This window comes from Aythya fuligula, chromosome 3 (genome assembly GCF_009819795.1).
Source record: "Aythya fuligula isolate bAytFul2 chromosome 3, bAytFul2.pri, whole genome shotgun sequence".
NCBI classification, from domain to species: domain Eukaryota; kingdom Metazoa; phylum Chordata; class Aves; order Anseriformes; family Anatidae; genus Aythya; species Aythya fuligula.
The window spans coordinates 11217748-11235754 of NC_045561.1; the positions used below are offsets into that span (position 1 = coordinate 11217748).

General features: G+C 40.7%; 1 protein-coding gene across 11 annotated transcripts in view; it reads right to left on the reverse strand.

Annotated features, from left to right (window-relative positions):
* EHBP1 (EH domain binding protein 1) overlaps positions 1-18007 on the reverse strand; it is a 208902-nt gene that overhangs the window by 120555 nt on the left and 70340 nt on the right. For 7 of the 11 annotated variants that reach the window (XM_032183616.1, XM_032183609.1, XM_032183613.1 and 4 more), the window contains exons 6-9: positions 14457-14638; positions 10563-10702; positions 4888-4992; positions 4018-4140 (exon numbers count right to left, since the gene is read on the reverse strand). In XM_032183616.1, the coding sequence (XP_032039507.1) occupies positions 4018-4140; positions 4888-4992; positions 10563-10702; positions 14457-14638 (550 nt within the window). The remainder of the gene's footprint in view (positions 1-4017; positions 4141-4887; positions 4993-10562; positions 10703-14456; positions 14639-18007) is intronic. The other 4 variants (XM_032183615.1, XM_032183614.1, XM_032183617.1 and 1 more) reach the window with 1 other exon arrangement.

The following is an 18007-nucleotide window of genomic DNA, read 5'->3' on the forward strand; positions in this document are numbered from 1 at the left end:
CCCGCACCAGCACCACTTTACATTTCATTAAGAAATATAAAGAGGAGAGTAATCTTTTCTCCTGTATGTTGGTTCTTGTACTGCTCTCCTTAGGACTATCCCGTAAGGCTGCTGGGTTTTATGACTGCGAAGAAGCACCATTTGCATTTGCAATGTAAGACATGCTGCAGAGAGCTCAGAAGTCTACACAGAAGATAAAGAAGTACATTGGTAAAGGAAAGGCTGTTTTAAATGAAAAAGGGAGGTAGTGGCAGAAAATAGTTACTCTCACTTCTCAGGTGTGTTGCGGGAAACTTATCCTGCTCACATGTAACTTCAAACGCAGCATTCCCCACCTAATTAAAACAATTGCCTGGAACACTGACAGTGTTTCGTGGTTTCCTATTTGCATTTGTTGGCTATGTTGCCTTCCACATGTAAAATATTTTGCGCAAAAACTGATTGTAGAGTTCTGTTGTAATGAAACTAAAAGACAACCCAAAAGGCAGTCCTCATATGATCATCAATGTATTGCCTAGCATCAAAGCTGCAGAGACGTATTGCAGGAGCAGACTGGTTTTGATTTTCCAGATTTCTAATGTCCAGTTGACCTACTAGATACAGAGAGTAAGGCTCTGGTTGGCATGCCAGCCAGAAGATGGACTGAAAGATTTTGGAAGATTTTTCAGTCAAATTGTTCATATGCATACTCACCCCCCTGTACATGATCCTTTACACTAAGGACTTTTAAGCCTGGCAGGGACGGCTTGCTGACGACCCTCTGCCCTACACAGCACCCTCGGTGTGCACACGGATGCTGGGAGCACTCCACCCTCAATTCCCAGAGTTAGATGATTATGGGATTAGAAAGGTAGAGGGAAAGTTGCTGGTTTGTGGAAAGGAACGAGAAATATCTGTCTAGGAAACAAGCATCTACTGGCAAGTAATCCTCCTTGCTCTTTGAGTGACTGTCAGTGCATACATATTCATACCCTGGGTGACTGCAAGCACTCTCAGCAAGCACACAGGTTACAGGCTCGATGGGAATATCCCTGGGCTGCTCTGCCAAATGGCACATCGTGCCTTCTACTCTCCGAAGGCAAAGTACTTGGGAAAGGAGGCTCCAGGTGGCTGCTCCGCACGTCTTGGCAAAATTAAGTTACAAATTCTATGGAGAGCCTCTGAACTTTCACAGAAAATCTAAATTCAAGATTTTGCTTTGTCCAGATGCAAAAATAAAGCAGAGTAACACATAGTGGATCGAAAAATACCTCATCCCTGTATGCATAAAAGGTTAATCTCCTGATTTAAGCAGATCACAAGGCAAGTGAAACAGGTAACGTGACTCTAAGCCTGTAGGAGAAAATCTGCCTTGTACTCTTGAACCTCTGTCATGCTCCCAGGCGGCCACCAAAAAGGTCACATTCACTCTAGGAAGGAAAAAAAACAAACAAACAAGTGGGCATAGTCTCTAAGAGCTTCATAAGAAGCAGCAACAAAACTTCCACTGAGGTCTCAGTGTAGAAGAAATGCCCTAAACTAAGACAAACTATACCTGTGGCCAAGTGGGAAACAAATGAGGCAATCCCCTGTGGTAGGGTGGCAGGGTAAGAACAACTGCAGTACTCTGACTTCGTATTGTAGTCGAAAACAAAGGGAAATCTCCCCAAATCAGTCATGTCGAGGTGCACTCCATGTGTAGATACTGATCCAATTAGCCATAGACAGGCCTAAGAGATTCCCTCTGTTGCTGAAGACCAGAACTGCTGTAACTGATTTGTCTCAGCACTTTAGTCCCCCTCAACTTTCTGTTGAAGGAAGAGGCCTGGAGGAGAGGCACACCTCAAGAAGGATGAACACCATCAATACCCATTACAGGGACAAGGCAGTTCTGCAGTGGAAGAGCCAGAACTTCTCAGAGGTGTCTGAGGTGGCTAAAAGTCCCCAGGGAGCCACTAATCATAAAGCCAAATCTTTAAAAACGCCACACCAGGTGTCCCACTTTTGATCTGACAGCCTGAGACGCCTCCGATTTCCACACAGCTCAGTGCTCCAGGAAGACACATCGCTCTCACATGAACCTGGCTGTGTCTCCATCCCTCCCAAGTAAAAAACACCTATGACACAGTAGGAAGAATCCAGTGACACCCTGTTTATCAAAATCGCTGTCACATTACTGTACGTTGACTGCTGCATGAGGGCGACAACGTGTGGGAGGAGTATTTGGCACACACACACCCAACAGCTCAGCGCTGCTGCCCACAGCCATGTAGATGGGTCTTCTCTGGGGACCCAACAGCCAGGCCAAGTACACAGAGCAGATCCAGAGGAATGGAGAAGCATCCATGCCTGTGCTTTAAGATAGCAGTGAAGATTTACATGCTGCCATCAAAGGGACCACAACTGACTGAAAAAACATGACCTACATAGATGGGGAGTCTTTGGGAAATGTGATGTGAGGCATCAAGTCACTCCAACACTAAGAAACAACCAGTTCCCAGCTCTGTGCCCCTGAGATGAGAAGGAATTTATTCTTAGTTCCTGTATTTCATTGTTAGTAGGGCTGCCACTGACAGTAGGTTGTCTCTGGAGAGGGAAGAAAAGTCGGGTTTGGCAGACAGCAGGCAAGGTAGGGTGGGACTTGGACAGCTCTCTCCAGGGAGAAGAGAGCTCTTCTTTCTACAGCAGAGCAGAAAGGAATACAGGCTGAGTCTCTGAGAGAAAGTTGTGCATGGGCAACTAAATGAATAAGTGTTTTGGTTATTCTGTCTCCTCCTCTGATCCTAAGGGAATTCACAGCTGAGGTGCAGATGGGAAATGAAACCGAAGATCTGGACATCACAACATAATCTGTATACATCAGTACCTACAGAGCTCAAACGACTCACTTCTGCAGCTCCTGACACCTGACAACTCTGTAATGGGGAGAAGGAGCCTGGGATAGTGGCTTTATGGCTTCAGTGGCCAAATACAGAGGATAGTGCAATACCCCCATTTGAGAAATACAGACTGTAGGACTACACCACAGTCCAAGTATTACATGATTTAAGTCACCACCCACGTTAGCCTCTGTGGATTCTGAAGACAGAAAAGCCATGTGGCAAGTAAACATTCAGCTTGTCCAGAGAAAGAGCACCCACAGGCAGAAACTACAGCTCAGAAGCGCATCCTCATTGGACATGGTATGAGAAATGCCATCCCTGTACCCTGGGCTCCTGGCTGCTTGGTATGGTTCTTTTCTACTGCCATTAAAAAACAGCTCCCAGGGTTTGGCCAAAGATACTTCTTGGGATCTTCTATGGGAACACAACTCTTGGAGTGCCAAACAAGAAAATATGAGCAGAGGTCTTTTGGTGGTTTGTTTTTCTTTGGATGGCAGCAGATGGAAATCTGCACATCTGGACATGGAAGAGAGGACAGCAGAGATGCCCATTCTGGTGCTGCTTTTTGGCCTCGTGGCTGAAGTCTCAGATTAAATACTTAAAGGGGTTATATTTCTCACCCAAACAAAACAAGAATGGGCATGTTGGTCTGGAGAGGGGATTAACACCTACCACGTGGTGCAAGGTGCAGTGCCAGAAGGCTTAACTAAGGAAGCCATAAAAGTGAAAAGGGAAGAATGAAAGAGATACAATTAAATTGTAATAATGAAGATTAGAGCTAACCTAAACCAAGAATAGCTGTGATGTAGTGAAGATTGCAGGGAAGATTCTGTTCCGCGTGGAACAGAGGCACTTGACAGTGTGCTGTGCTCATGTAACTGCGTGTGCAGTCTGTAAGGTGAGCAGTAGTAAGACACCTGGTAGGTCTAAAAGTCTTCCGTCCAACTCTAAGCTTGTAGCCCCCAAGAGCAAATACACATAAGGGTGTGATTCAAAGGATAAACCCATTTTCCAGTGGCAACTGGATCACCTCTGTACCTCATGCAATAATTGTAGTTTATCCACGTGGCATTCCTCCTATGTAGCCCTACAAAAAATGCAATGTTTCATTAAGCATTTGCAATTAGTGATGAATTATGTAAAACAAATCCATTACCTTCGACATCAGGGTCTCCAAATGGATTTAATTCTGCTGCATCGGGATCACCAAAAGGGTTCGTACTGGAGTTAGCCAGGTCTTGTTCCTCTTCGTCCAGGAAATTAAGCTTGTTGATAAGCTCTAGAAATTAAGTGGGAATATTCCTTCAATATGGATATAAACTGCACATCTAGCACATTTCAAGGTTTTATTTAAAAAAAAAAAAAAAAGAACAACAAAAAAAAACAGCAACACATATCAACAGTCCCTCTGAACACTGTACCAGGGAATGACACCAACTGCACAACTAAGAAATGCACTTTAGTACTACAACAACAGAAGAGAAGAAAAAAAAAGTGAAATGAATGAAACTTCTATTTGCTGATCAGAGCATGATGTAATAGAAACTAACAACAAGAAACCTTCCTATTATCTCATTAAATAAATATTACAGAACACCTAACCAGCTAAATGCTGCAATCTCTTTTTGGTTGTTCACATACATGTTAACTACCAGCACAAAATTTAAATTTTTGGAGGTAACATGCATGTAAAATCAGAGAGCAGACATTTTGTCAAGTTAGAGAAGTCAAGTAATATTGACAACACAACTTGTGTTTTAGGCTTAGGTTTTGTTTTCTTTGTGTATGTGTGTGATTTTTTTTTCTTTTCTTGTTCATTATCAGATGACAATGCAGCTGTGGAGGAGATAGTCTCTTTCTCTATCGTGTTGTTACCTGTTGGATGCACTACAAATTACTGAGAGTCATGCTGGGTGGAAGCACAGAGATAAAACTGACAGCTGAATACAAGCAGGAGTCAAAAGGTAACAGGTCACAGTAAATACAGACAATCAGAAACAGAAAGAAAGGAGGAAAGCTCATAGACCTTCAGAGGAACTGGCTGATTTAGCTGAAGGCATATTTGCTTGCTTTATGCAGTCATCTTGATCTTCATCTAAGCTGCTCAGAGCATTCAACTGGTTTACAATTTCTGTAAATAGAAGCCAGTCAAGACAAACGTAAGGTAAGGGCATTTAATGAAACAGAAGTGGCACAGACACTGTTACCAGAAAAAGATGGAGAGAGGGAGGGAGAGAGGGTAAAAGAGAAGACATTTAGTGTTAATTAAGAGAATACATTTAGAACAAGTCCTTACAATGATATACCTATAGCAAAGCAACCATGCAGAACTCTTCAGTCATAATTTAACAAGAAACCCAGTTAATGGACATCAACAAAACCTTGCTGGATTCCTAGTGTCAGCAACAGTAATTAGTTTTATGTGGATAATTATGCACCTCAGTTCAAAATATAGATGTACTAAATATAATTTGAAGAGTTTTCCTGCTTGCAAAGAAAACCTACATTTTAAACCATTCTCAATCGAAACAAAAGAGCCCCAGAACAGTTTACCTCCCTCTCAAGTTCTTAAGGCTAGAGAAAACTAATGCATGCGTACGCGTATTACAACCTGATTTATTTATACACACACATACAGTCTGATTATTTATAATTTACAACCAGTCTCCATGAAAACCTGTGATAAACCCTACCTGTGACAATCTGAACGTATACAATTGTTCTAAATTGGTCGCTGCTGTGCTATGAGAACACACACAGCAGTTACATTTTCTAATGTAATGCTGGGCAAGTAACACCCAACTGCTTTGTAAGATCCTATTTCAACTTCTGTCCATAGCAGAGAGTTGTGAATGCCACGAAATTATAATTTTTAACAAGTATTGATCATAATGTTCAAGTCTCGTCAAAAATGTTGATGCCTCTCTAATTCTGGATGGAAAGAAACAAAACCCAGGAAGCTCCTACTCCTGCATCCCAAGGGAAAAAAATCCCCTCTGATCCCCATCCGAGCAGTTCCTGAGCAGTTCCAACTCTTCATTTCTTGCCTTCACGGACAGCATAAAGAAGCTGAAAGCAAAAACAGAGTCCAGAACCTGCAGGTATTTCAGTCACTTGGTTCAAAACTTCTTTTCCAATTTGAAATTACTTTGCAAAGCCGTGCCTATCTGCAAATCACCAAGCGAAATGATCTATGCTGCCAATGTCTGCGGGACGTAATCAATCCTGATGCTGACAAAGGCACAGCAGAATTCCTCCTCACTGCACCTCCTTGGAAGTCTTGATCTTAAATCAAAATCTACTTGGATGAGATTAGATCTATCTACACAGAGTTAATTTCACCATCCTCACTTCCTTCTTTTTAGCGCCAACAAACAAGACTATTGTCCTAAAAGATAACACCAAAACCACCCGAAACCTCTTAGTTTTCTCAATATAAAATCGTGTATACACCTTAGAGATCTGAACAATATCACACTGTCTTGTGAGAATATTTAAGACTCAAGATACACAAAGGCAAATGCCTTGCTGTACTCAAATAAAACAGAATCGACCTTATAAAACACTAGTACAAACAAATTACTAGTTTATAGCAGAGTGAGATGCTGACATGATTTACAGTTTATTATTCCAGCATGTGAAAAAAAAAAATAAAACAATTACGATTCAGTCTTTATTGTCAGAAAATAACAAATTAAATTCAGAGCTTTAAAAAGAGGGAATTCTTTGATGTGGTCTGAATCACCTGGTCTCATCTGCCAACCTAAACACCCGTATGCACTACAATGTTTCTCATTACAATATTAAATGGTTTATGTCATTTTTTGGAGAGTGGAAATGGTAGGTTGGAGATTTATGCCCTATATTATCTTTTTTATATATCTCATTATCTACAAACGTATATTAGCTTGTTCTACAAGTACAGTGTATAAATCACCGGGGTTTTTTTTCTTCCTTCTCTCTCGCTTTTTTTTTTTTTTTTTTTTAAGCAGCTTGGTGCTACTAAAAAAAAAAAAAAAAGGAGTCAAGGTATCTGAAACTTGCAAGAGATGTATGGTTTTGCAAATGGCAAGAAAGAGTTACCCATATTGCTCTCCAGAAGCCTGCTCTTGAAATAATACACTGAGACTCAGACTCCTGCAACAGGTCGCACATGGGCACGTTGCTCAGTCCATGTGGCACCCCAGGAGAGTCTCCACGCTCCCATGAGGATGGAGCAGGAGGCACCCATTAACTTCAGCATAAGGCTAAGTAGCAATTAAAACATTAAGGGAAGCAATGCATGGATTACTACCCTAAGTTTGTGAGTTACGAGCCACATTTATTCAAGCACATTGGAATGCCTCATCTTTGACTAAAGACTAAGGGCAGGATAATTCTAGGAGGTTTAAATTCATCTTTTTATTTATTTATTAACATAGAAGCTAAAATATTTCAAACTTTGAATTTCATGGCTACAAACATTATTTTTACATTTACACAAAACAGATCAGTTAGGTGGAGATAGAGCTTTTACATGTGAAAAATTTAAAGAAGAAATATTGGGAAGGAAGGGGGAGAAGTCTGAGAGGGAAGGAGATTTTTTTCTGAATGGAACTGGTGTTTTGAACGGAAAACATCTTTCAGTCTCGTCTTAAGTTCAAATTTATGGCAATAGCTCCTGTGTTGACCACACCGCATTCCGCAGTGCTTTTGAGGTAGGTCAGAATTGCATCAATGATTTCATAGCTGAAGAAACAGAGGCACAGATACTTGCCCAGCATTAGGCAACACATCAAGGAAGAGAAGCAGCGTTTCCTAACTCACCTGCACCATCTAGAGCCCTATTCAGCAGGTCTCTCACATTCTCCTAGTGGTGGCTATATTTATTCATCTATAAAACTGTAACTTGGGGCCCAATGAAAACTAATTAGTTCTTGTACCCTGCGAAAGGAACAGCGTGTGTGAAAAAGACTGGCAGCACCACCTGTAGCTGCTGCCTGAGAATGACAACGCTTCAGTCATGGAGTCACCCAACGTTTCTATGAGAACTTGAGTCAAAAGATGATAATAACCCCTTCTGCTTTACTACGTGCATTTTGCTTTTTCAAAGCTTGCTTACAAACATTAACTCTGCCACCCTCCCATCGTTCCTGTGAAGTACCTATAGCCAGTCTCCCCATTTTACAGCTGGGAAACCGGGCGCACCAAGGCGAAGTGATTTGCCGCAGGGGACTCTGAGTCAGCGAAGGCATTCCAGCCCGCTCGGCTGCCAACACCCTAACAAGGCAACAGATGAGAAAATGTTGGGAGCAGCAAGCTTTCAAAAGGGTTATGTAACTTCCTCAATTAACTTTATGGGATTCTGTGAACACAATTATTTTTGAAAGAAATTAAAAAAAGAGAACATCACCACATCACTTCTGTTCCCTAATTTCCTTCTTTCTATATTTCCTCCTATTTTTCTACAATGATCCTTACCTCTTTCTATCAGAGACAGCATTCCCCATTCTCCCCTGCTCCTGACCTGTCCTGCTGTTTTATTAGTTTTTCCCACTCACTATATTTGTCACAGGAGTCGCTCCAACTGGCAATGAAATCAGAAGCCTTTACATTGCCTTGAGCACGTGTTGAAATGGATCCTTTACATTTTATTTATCAATGTTTACTTACCGCTTTTGCTTCATACTTTCCCATTTACTTGGGAAACTACGCGCACTCATTTGCCTTCAATATCCCTCCCATCCTTCTATTTGTCTAACTCAGGAAAAGTTAGCCAGGCTAACGAAGCAACTCAGCTCTTACAGCCAACAGAACAGCTCTGAGGCTGACCCTTCCTCCTTTGGTGCCCTGAATGATGCATCCCCAAAACAGCCGGCCCTGCCATCTTGGATCATTAGAAAACAGATCAGAACAGGCTGAACAAGGAGCAGATACCACAATTCAAGAAGTACTTAATGCTTCTGCCTTGCAAGTAGTTAGTGCAGTGTTTGCTTAAAACATCTTATATTGGCCTTTACCATGATAACTGCAAGAGCTGAAATGCCTCTAAAACTTCAGGATAGGACCTGGCATTGTGTGTATGGGGAGGAAAGGCTCCGAACTACCCCAGGTTATGTCAGATCACCCTTCCCCATCTACCTCCAGGGATGGGCACTGTGTAGACAAAGGACAGTAGACAGAATAGGCTGAGCTACAGCAGCTTTGTGTGTGTTCAGGTGTTGCTCGTTTGGATGCTGAGCACTGCCGGAACAGTGAAGCTGAGAAGCAAGATCTGCTGCTTTTCACCTGGTGTCCTTCTGCACGTGGGTTTTCTGTGGCAGTCCTCAGAGCAGAATTCAGGCCTATCTTAATAAAATATATCTGCATAACAATTTATAGAAACTTTATGTAGCATTTCCTTCGTGTGCCCTTCTCTCAGGGGTTACAGGAGGGCTTGCTGAACATGTTAGCTTTTGTTTGCTGTTGAAATGTTTTTCAAAAAACATTGTTTTGTTTGCAGCTGAATTATTCTGGTTGCACTGGGAAAAGAGTTGAGAGACTCTGCAGGGTGATTTCAGTGTGACCAGAATGGTATTTCACTACTCCTTACAAGACATCTCTCTCTCTCAAGTATTTCATTCTGGATTTTCCAATCTGCTATGTCCCAGACAAATACAGCGTAAGTAGAGACTTGATCATGGTACAAAACTTATAATTGAATACGTAAACCATGGAGAAAGTGTATTTGCATCCATTCACAACAATAAATATTACAAAGTAATAATCACTTCAAGACGAACCTTTCAACTGCAATAAAAGCTCAAAAAGAAGAGATGGAAGTAACGTTCCCAAATACCCAACCAAGGTTCCTCAAGTCTTTCAAGAATAGATTTGAAAATCCACTTCTTTGCTTTAGATGCTCTACCCCACTCTATGGAAGGATCCCATTATTTCAACAGACAGTTCTGTTTTGTTTGTTTTTAAAAGATCACTGGCAGGCATGAAGGCTGGCACAAAAAGTTCCTTTGTCCTTTCCTGATTCTTTTCTTACACCAAGAATTCCTACAGAACTCATCTTGAGCAGTACTACGTAACGATCTCTGCCAACAATTTATCACATCCTGATCTAACGTACGTTGATTAGTTCAGCTATCCTGGACACATTAAGCATTTTCATCAGCAAACAATCCAAGTGTGGTTATACCACCTCACTTCAAACAACTTTACTACCATAATTCCAATGAAGGGTTGGTGAAGACACCAAGTCTCCTGATTTCATTTCCATGAGACACTCCCAAGCAAAAGAATTGCTTGGAATTTCCACGTTACCAAGCAGAATCTCAGCACCTACTGATGGCATGATTCACTTCACAGTTATTTTCACATCCATATTTCACTTCTGCTCATCCTCTTGCTTTCTCGCTCACTAATCCTTTTCTGTCTGCGTTTTAGTCCTCTGTTCACATTGTTTCTTTGCTTCCCTAAAATGCTCTCTGCCTCACATATGCTCTCCTGAAAACAGGGAGCAGGCATACACACACACACACACTAATCAATTATCCTAAATTCACAAAAAATAAACTTGGTTCAGTTATTGGTTCTTGTTTGCTCAAATTATCCTAAGTTTTGTTTTGGATTGCTTTAAAGCAAAGCACAAATAAAACATAAGGATAAATTCCATGGAACACAGTTGGCAGTTAGGATAGCAAACTCTTTTACCATCCTTGTGGCAAAACCAACCTGTAATTTTTGCAGCCTTTTCCTCTTGATTCACTCTGTTTTCTTCATCTTCTTCATTGTCTTCCTCAAAATCATCTAGATTTCCAATATCAGCTTGTTTCATACTCATCAAACTAGCCAGGCTTTGCATGTCTTCATCCCTAGATAATAAATTTCAAACCAGGCATTAAAATGGAGTCTGTTAATACCACATCTGATACTACTGCATTATTAAAAACCCTTTAAATGTTTTTATGCCTTCTTTTCTTCAGGGAGGTCTCTGATCTCAGATCTGATCTTGAATATAGTGTAATAACAAAATGAAAACACTCGTGTATATTAATTTCTAAAGGGAAAGCTTTCTCGTAACAAAATTCAAAATGGCAAAAACGGTGCTACCTTGCATTAAGAGTTAATTTAATAACTGATTCTTAGAATTGGAAGCCAGTCCAGAAACGTTACTGAACACATACCTGGTCTCCTTTGCTTGAAGTGAAAATGTTTGGTCAGACCTACTGTCCATACACCGCATGTGACCTACCACTAGATTCATTCAAAACTCCAGACACTGTTCCAGAAATAAGAATCCCTTTCTTAAATACACAAATTCATAAATGGGATAAAAACATATCAGTGGCCAATTTCAATTCTTATTTGACGGTCTCTCTCACGCAGATATAGATATCTTTCACATGGCTGTACCTTTCACATCAAACGTTTGCTGAAAAGATGACTGCAGGCAGATTCAGATAAATAGATATTCTATATTTGTTCCACAAAAAACAAGGTTTTTTAAGAACCTATCATTCCTGAAGCACCAGTGGTCTTAGCTCCTCTCTTTGAAAACCATTTCATTAGGTTTATTGGAATTAATCAAGTATTTTTTAGCTCCTTGCAGGAAAACAGACTGGAGATTACCTGGCTGGGGAGCAACTCTGCTGGAAATGGCCTAGGGATCTTGGCAGAAAGCAAGCTCAAAGCGAGCCAGCACCGTGCCCTGGCAGCCAAAGGAGGCAAAGAGCATCCTGATCTGCACTAACAGGACCACAGCCAGTAGGCTGAGGGCAGTCATGACTCTCGTTCACTTGGAGCTTGTCGGACTGCATACAGAGTACTTGGTCCCAGTGTTTTGTCTCATGGTACAGGCAAAGGTGTTGAGAAACTGGAAAGAGTTCAGCAGGGGACCACTGAGCTGGTTGAGGGCAGGAGCATTTGCCCTATGAAGAGAGGCTGAGGGAAATGGATGCATGGAGCCTGGAGAAGAGCTGGATGGCTTCAGGGACACCTGGCAGCAGCACACCAGCACCTATGAGGACATGGCTGAGAAGACAGTGATGCAAGGCAGGAAGAAGAGAGGCATCAGAGAGCAGAGAGGCAAACTGAAACCAGAGCAGTTCTAACCTAATGCAAGGAAAAACGTGTGGCAGTCACCATCCAGCAGTGGCATGGGAGAGTCTGCAGTCTCCAGTCTTGGAGTTTTTCAAGACCCAATAGGATAAATCCAGAGCAAACTGCTCTGATCACACAGCTGGCTCTCCTCTCAGCAGGAGGTTGGATTAGATAACCCTACAGGTCCCTTCCAACCTGTATTGGTAGAATAACTCTATGTTCTTTGGAGCTGTGATCAGGATAAAACTAGATGCACAGATTTTGTGACTAATAATGCTAGGAAAACTATACAAATTATTTTTAAGGTACCATCTGAATGAATGAAAATGACTTAACTAAACATTCCTCAAATCTGCATGGGAACAGATGCACTTAAAACATGGCATTAAATGTAGTGATTTAACATGCTACAATCAGAAATTCTTTAGGACAATCATTTGAACTCTGATTTCAAAGTAATCAGCACTACAGAACCTGCAGTTACACGGGCCAACTAAGCACTCTGTAACTATTTGTAAAAATAAAGTAAGCAACTATCAAGAAGTTGCAAAGACCTTTCCATTCATGCAAAATCCTCAAGGCTTCATCTTCCTGTTTTGATAACCAATAGGTTAAATAAACTCTTCAAGCACAGGGGAAAAAATGTAGCATTAGTAGAGTCAACTACACTATGCAACTGCATTGAAAGGCAGGCTCTTTCATGCACTGAAGACAAATAGCTGGAAGCAGTTAGTTCTCAGATCTTGCATGACACTTGCTCATGTAAAGTTTAGAAATAAAAAGGTCTCCAAAGCATTATTTCCTTCTCTGAAACTGCCCTTTATGTATTTATAATCTTTCTTCTGTGTCTAAGAAGTAAGGTTTTTGGTGTTGCACAGCAATAGGTTGCCATATTTTCTCTATAAAACACATAAAAGTGAACCTCACTTTATAGAACTACAGCAGGCTGTAAATCAGCCCTGGCATTTTCTAGCACGCTCATGTATCTGACACCTGAATTCACTCTCTTACCTTACCCTGCCTGGTAGGGCATTCTCTATTTACACATACTGAAAAATCAATGCTTTCATAAACATCAGGTTTTGATTATTTTTTTTCCCTGATTCCAGGCTTGGGGCAATATTAAAATCCTATTGTCAACTTACAATCTACCTGACTTAAAGTCTACAGTCTGAGATAAGTCAATTTCAACAGGAAGAAGGCATATGGCATCTTAAATGGGTCAGCTTTTACAAGCTATGGCCTCAAAAAGCCGTAAAAGTCTAGTAGAGCTATTGTCTGTTTGTAGTTCATAGATGCTAATTATTCCCCCAAAGTCAGAAGGTTATCAGATACATTTTCTTCCACATTTCCATCTGCAATGCCATGTTAAACCACAGAGAAATACTTCAAAAAAAACATTCTATATTTTAATATATCAAAATATCAAAAATATATTCATCATATATAAATAAAATTTATATCATAGCTCTAAATGTAGTTCCCAATGGGTTAATCAGAGGAGGGAAATAGTAATAGTAATGAATGCATCTGTGGGTTTCAAAGCACACAAACAAAAAGACAGCCTTTTTATGTCAAAATGCATGCCATAACAAAGCTTTGGAAAGCTGTTAGGGCAACAATCTGGGGGCACTACAGTGCCATATGTCTGCAAGTACATTCAGAATAACAGGAGCAGTAAGTAAACCCTTAGCCTTTTGGAGGGAAAACAAACAAAGAGGTAAAAGAACCACTAAAACAGTATTTTTCTGATCTACCTCTTTTTGTTCTGCCTTTCTCACGTTCCCATAGCCTATCTGAGACAGAAAGGAAGAGCAAAATAGGATGGGTGACAAATGGTCCGTCCTCCAGCCATGTAGAGTTATCAACGTCTGACAACCTGAATCTGACAAACTGCAGGAGAGGTTATAGTATATGGAAAAACAACTCGTATGCTTTGTGCACTGCACAGGTTGTTGAAATAAGGGACAGAACTAGGTGGGTGAGTAGGGGGAGTGGTAATCAGTGCCCACGTGAACTCTTTTCACAGGATGTTCTTACGTTTGACCCAAAATCTGATTTCTGACTCCACCTTCTCTCACCTTGCAAGCGGCTTTGTCTTTCTTCCATTTCTTGTGAAACAGAACCAGGTGCTCTTTCCCACATTTCCCTAGCAGTTTGCTAAGGGTATTGGTGGAAAAGTACACACATGCACACAAACAGACACTCCTGCTGCTTTCAAACCTGTAGATATTCTTAAGCTGCTGTTATTTAAAATGTCTGTAATGGCAGAGGACAAGCTATTTGTTTCTGAAGAACACAGGGCTATAATCAGAGTAAGAAATGGCTCTTACTCAGATTAAGAAACTAAGTATGGCAGGAATGATAGGTATGCTAAAGGATTCTCTCTAATTCTGCCATTCTATACAGAAAGAGCTCTTTATCCCAAGAACTCTTTTAAAAGCAACATGAACCAGGATATTTGTGTGCATTTTTTTTTTTTTTTTTTTTTTTTTTTTTTTTACAAAAACAAAACAGAAAACTTACGTGGCTTTCCCTTCCCTCAGGAAAATACAAGATAAAGAGAACTGCAGTGTGGCAGATACTATTTTCTTCGACAAAGGCTTGAATTTTAACTTGACATCTGTTTGTGTAGGCATGGGGCTTGCGTATTGCTTCATGTTGATGCTGCTGGTGGCGAGAGCTTTTCTGCGGCCAGAAGGAGATTCCTGAAAGCAAAGGTAAAACACAACTAACATAAAAGCTGTTGTTCACTAAAACCTGCATGCTCATAAACAAACAAATTAAATCCGCATCATTCTTTTTTCAAGTATGCAAGCAGTAGCGATACCTATGGTCCTTTTAAGAGACTGAAACCCATTTCTACATCTAGGTCACAGCCCCTAACGGTGGCCCTTTGAACACAAGCTTAATGCAATGTAAAAAAGACGACTTTCATTGTGATTAGTGGTCAACCATTAGAGACCCTAAGTCATTCAGGGCTTGAGCTTATAGTAGTGACCACGGTAGGTGTCCATTTCAGAATGGGGGAAACACATTACTCCTTCAGCAAACTGGAGCAGGCGTTGATCCAACCTGTGGAAGACATGGCTCTCAATTAACACAAATATTTCTATACGTAGTGGTACTGGGCTATCGAGTTAATATTGCAAACCACTGTCTGTGCTCAGTGCTCAAATATGTCTGGATATTCTTCAAAGCAACGGTACTCCTCACTAGTGCTGCACACGTTCTGGCAAGAGTGACAGGTTTCTGAAATTAAGGCTGACAACGGTTCCAAAAATATTGATAAAAACTTTGCAAGGGAAGAAAATAAAAAGCAAGATCAGAGAAAGATAAAAAGCTAAGGTGTATTTCAAAAAGTATGTCAAGATAAAAAAAAGCTGCTCACAGTTTAACAATTCAGACAAACTAATCTAAAATGCATCTAAGAATCTCCTCTCTTGTTGTGTCTAATATCAGCAGCAGCAGCAAAGGAATGATTATATGTAATAAAGCACCAGGAACAAAAATAAAACAAAAAAGCCCTGCTGTTAACTCTTTTGAAAACTATTCTCACAATGCAGCTATGTTTTATTGCAGCCGACAATTTGTGTTGGATAAAGAATACTAATTCAATCAAAACGTTCAAGCATCCTTTTTCGAAGTACTTGACATTTCCGCCCAGCAGAATAAGGCAGAATGTAATATGTCATCCCCAAAGAATACCTTGTTTAAAAAACTAGCCTTATCTGTCAGATTATGCGCAGCAATATTATACAGAACTATTAGTGCATGTAGATACCTTATGAATGAATTTCAAAAATGCATCAAACACTTGAGGAGGATTTAGGCCCTCTCAGAAGCAATACTTAAGAATATGCAAATGCCCTCAGCTGACTCGAGTTGCACAGATGCGACGACCACAAACAATGCAGGCGCTCTCTCCCCGGCCGCCACTGTCAATCAGAGAACGAGATTAAGGTCCAAGGTCCTGACAACGTGTAAAATGGAAAGTATGATCAGGGACTTGCAATTATTACATAGATACTCACGACAGTAATCTGTCACTGTACTGCACCCTGCGAATAACTGCACGTTACAACTCCTTACACACAGCCAGGACTTACTGCCAGGTCTGCTCAGAAAGCACCAGGAGAGATGTGGCATTTCTTTTTCGCTAGGTAAAGGTATGGAAGCAGCTTGCATCTCGAGAGGAACCTGTTTCATAATGCAAAATGTCTCAATTTTCACACTATGGTGTGAAAACAGTGCTCAAGGTGAACCGAAAGAAGTTTGCTAAACCTCTTCTAGTTTTCCCCCTTTTTTATAGCATATTTAGAGAAAACTGCCATATATAACGTGGCATGCAAATATTTATACAGTGGGCATGGTAAAAACAACTTGGCAATTCCAGTGCACATGCTTTTCTGCCAGACAGAAAAGGAGCAAGCAGAAACTGGAGAATAACTTCCAGGAAAACACCCCACTGGTGGGCTGCAGTCACCAGGAAACATTTGTCACTCAGACTACAGTCTCTTCTGAATCAGTTGGGGTGACCTTATGCTTGCAAACAACAAACCTTCACACCCTAGCTGCCTAAAATCTGTGCTGTGGCATCACAGTTATTCTTACTGAAAGGATGGAGAGCAACATAATTCTATTATGTGGGAAAACTCTTACTTAGTTTCTTATTGCCAAATGATGAAATTAGGTTTTCCCTTAAAGACTATGCCTTTTTTTCCTCTTTTTAAAGCAGCACATCTGCTTCATACCCATCTCTCTGATAAAATAACTGAGATGCACATTGTCTTTATGAAGGTGATACTACTAAAAAGTCAAAGCAAAGCAGCAAAACCAACCAAAAGAGCAGTTCGATGTCACCATCGAACTCACCATCTGAAGTGCCAAGAAAGGACAGCATGCTCAGCTTTCAATCTGCTAAAAGCTGAACACAGCCATGGACTCGGGAGAATTTTGGAATGAAGCAGAATTACATCCTCACTGCTCACGTATTTATCCTACAACTGATCCTCTTGGCATCTGCAGCTTCAAGTTACCTGGGCCAGAGAGTGCCTGAGACCTGATTCGGGAAGGAGGTGAGGTTCTTCCAGTGAAGATGATGCTCAACAATTTTTTGTGAAATCTGCTTGGGTGAATTGGTACGGAGGAGATGAGCACAGGCTTTATGCTAGTATGAAAGGCAGAAGCCAGCCACGTGCAAGGAGATTCTCCTGGCACTAAATGCCCAGACTCACTTGGCACTCACGTTCAGCCTTCCTGAGAAAGGAATTTGTTTTATAATCTTCTTGTAGGCCAAAGACAGCAGTTGATTTTTCAGGTTCCAACTGAAATAAGAGTCTAAATATGTTGATTTATTGTATTAAAATACAAAACCAGCCTCTACTCTTTCAAGTTTTATTGGCCCTAACAGGTGAGTCCTCCTAGACTCCCAGAAAAATAAGTCTATTAGAACTTCAGTTTTATAAATAATAGCAATAAAGATCTTTATACCTCTGTTGCAGTGTTTTTCCTTTTAAAAAGCATATGCTTAGCCTGGCATGTTTTTAGCTACACAAATAGGGGAGGGAGGAGGGTCTTTTTGCCTGAGAAGGATATTCCCAATGTTCTTAGGTCCTTGACTGATTTCACAATGGGTTATGCTTTCTACCCTCCCATACAATCAACTTTTAAAAGTTTGTCTTTAAATGCCAGACCATATTGAGTTACTGCTTCCCAGAAATGTTGAAGCATTTGTTTAAAAAAAAAAAAACAAAAAACAAACAAAAAAAAAAACCAAACAACTCTTACCACAAGTGATCCCAGAACCACCGAGAACCTTTTTTTGTAGAAGAATAAATAATTCCTATTATATTCATATCATAGCACCCATTTAATAGTAAAAGTCTGATCTGATCTTACTTGTGTCTCATAAGAGCACATGGGATTTTGTATAAGATAAAGCAGGAATCGCAATGCATTTTTATTTATTTTTTAATTGCTCGACTTTTCTCATTTTAACTGTATGGTCTTAGCTCAAAAGCACAAGCCTCAGTGGTCCTTCCGACACACACCTGACTGCTGGAGTTGCCACCTCA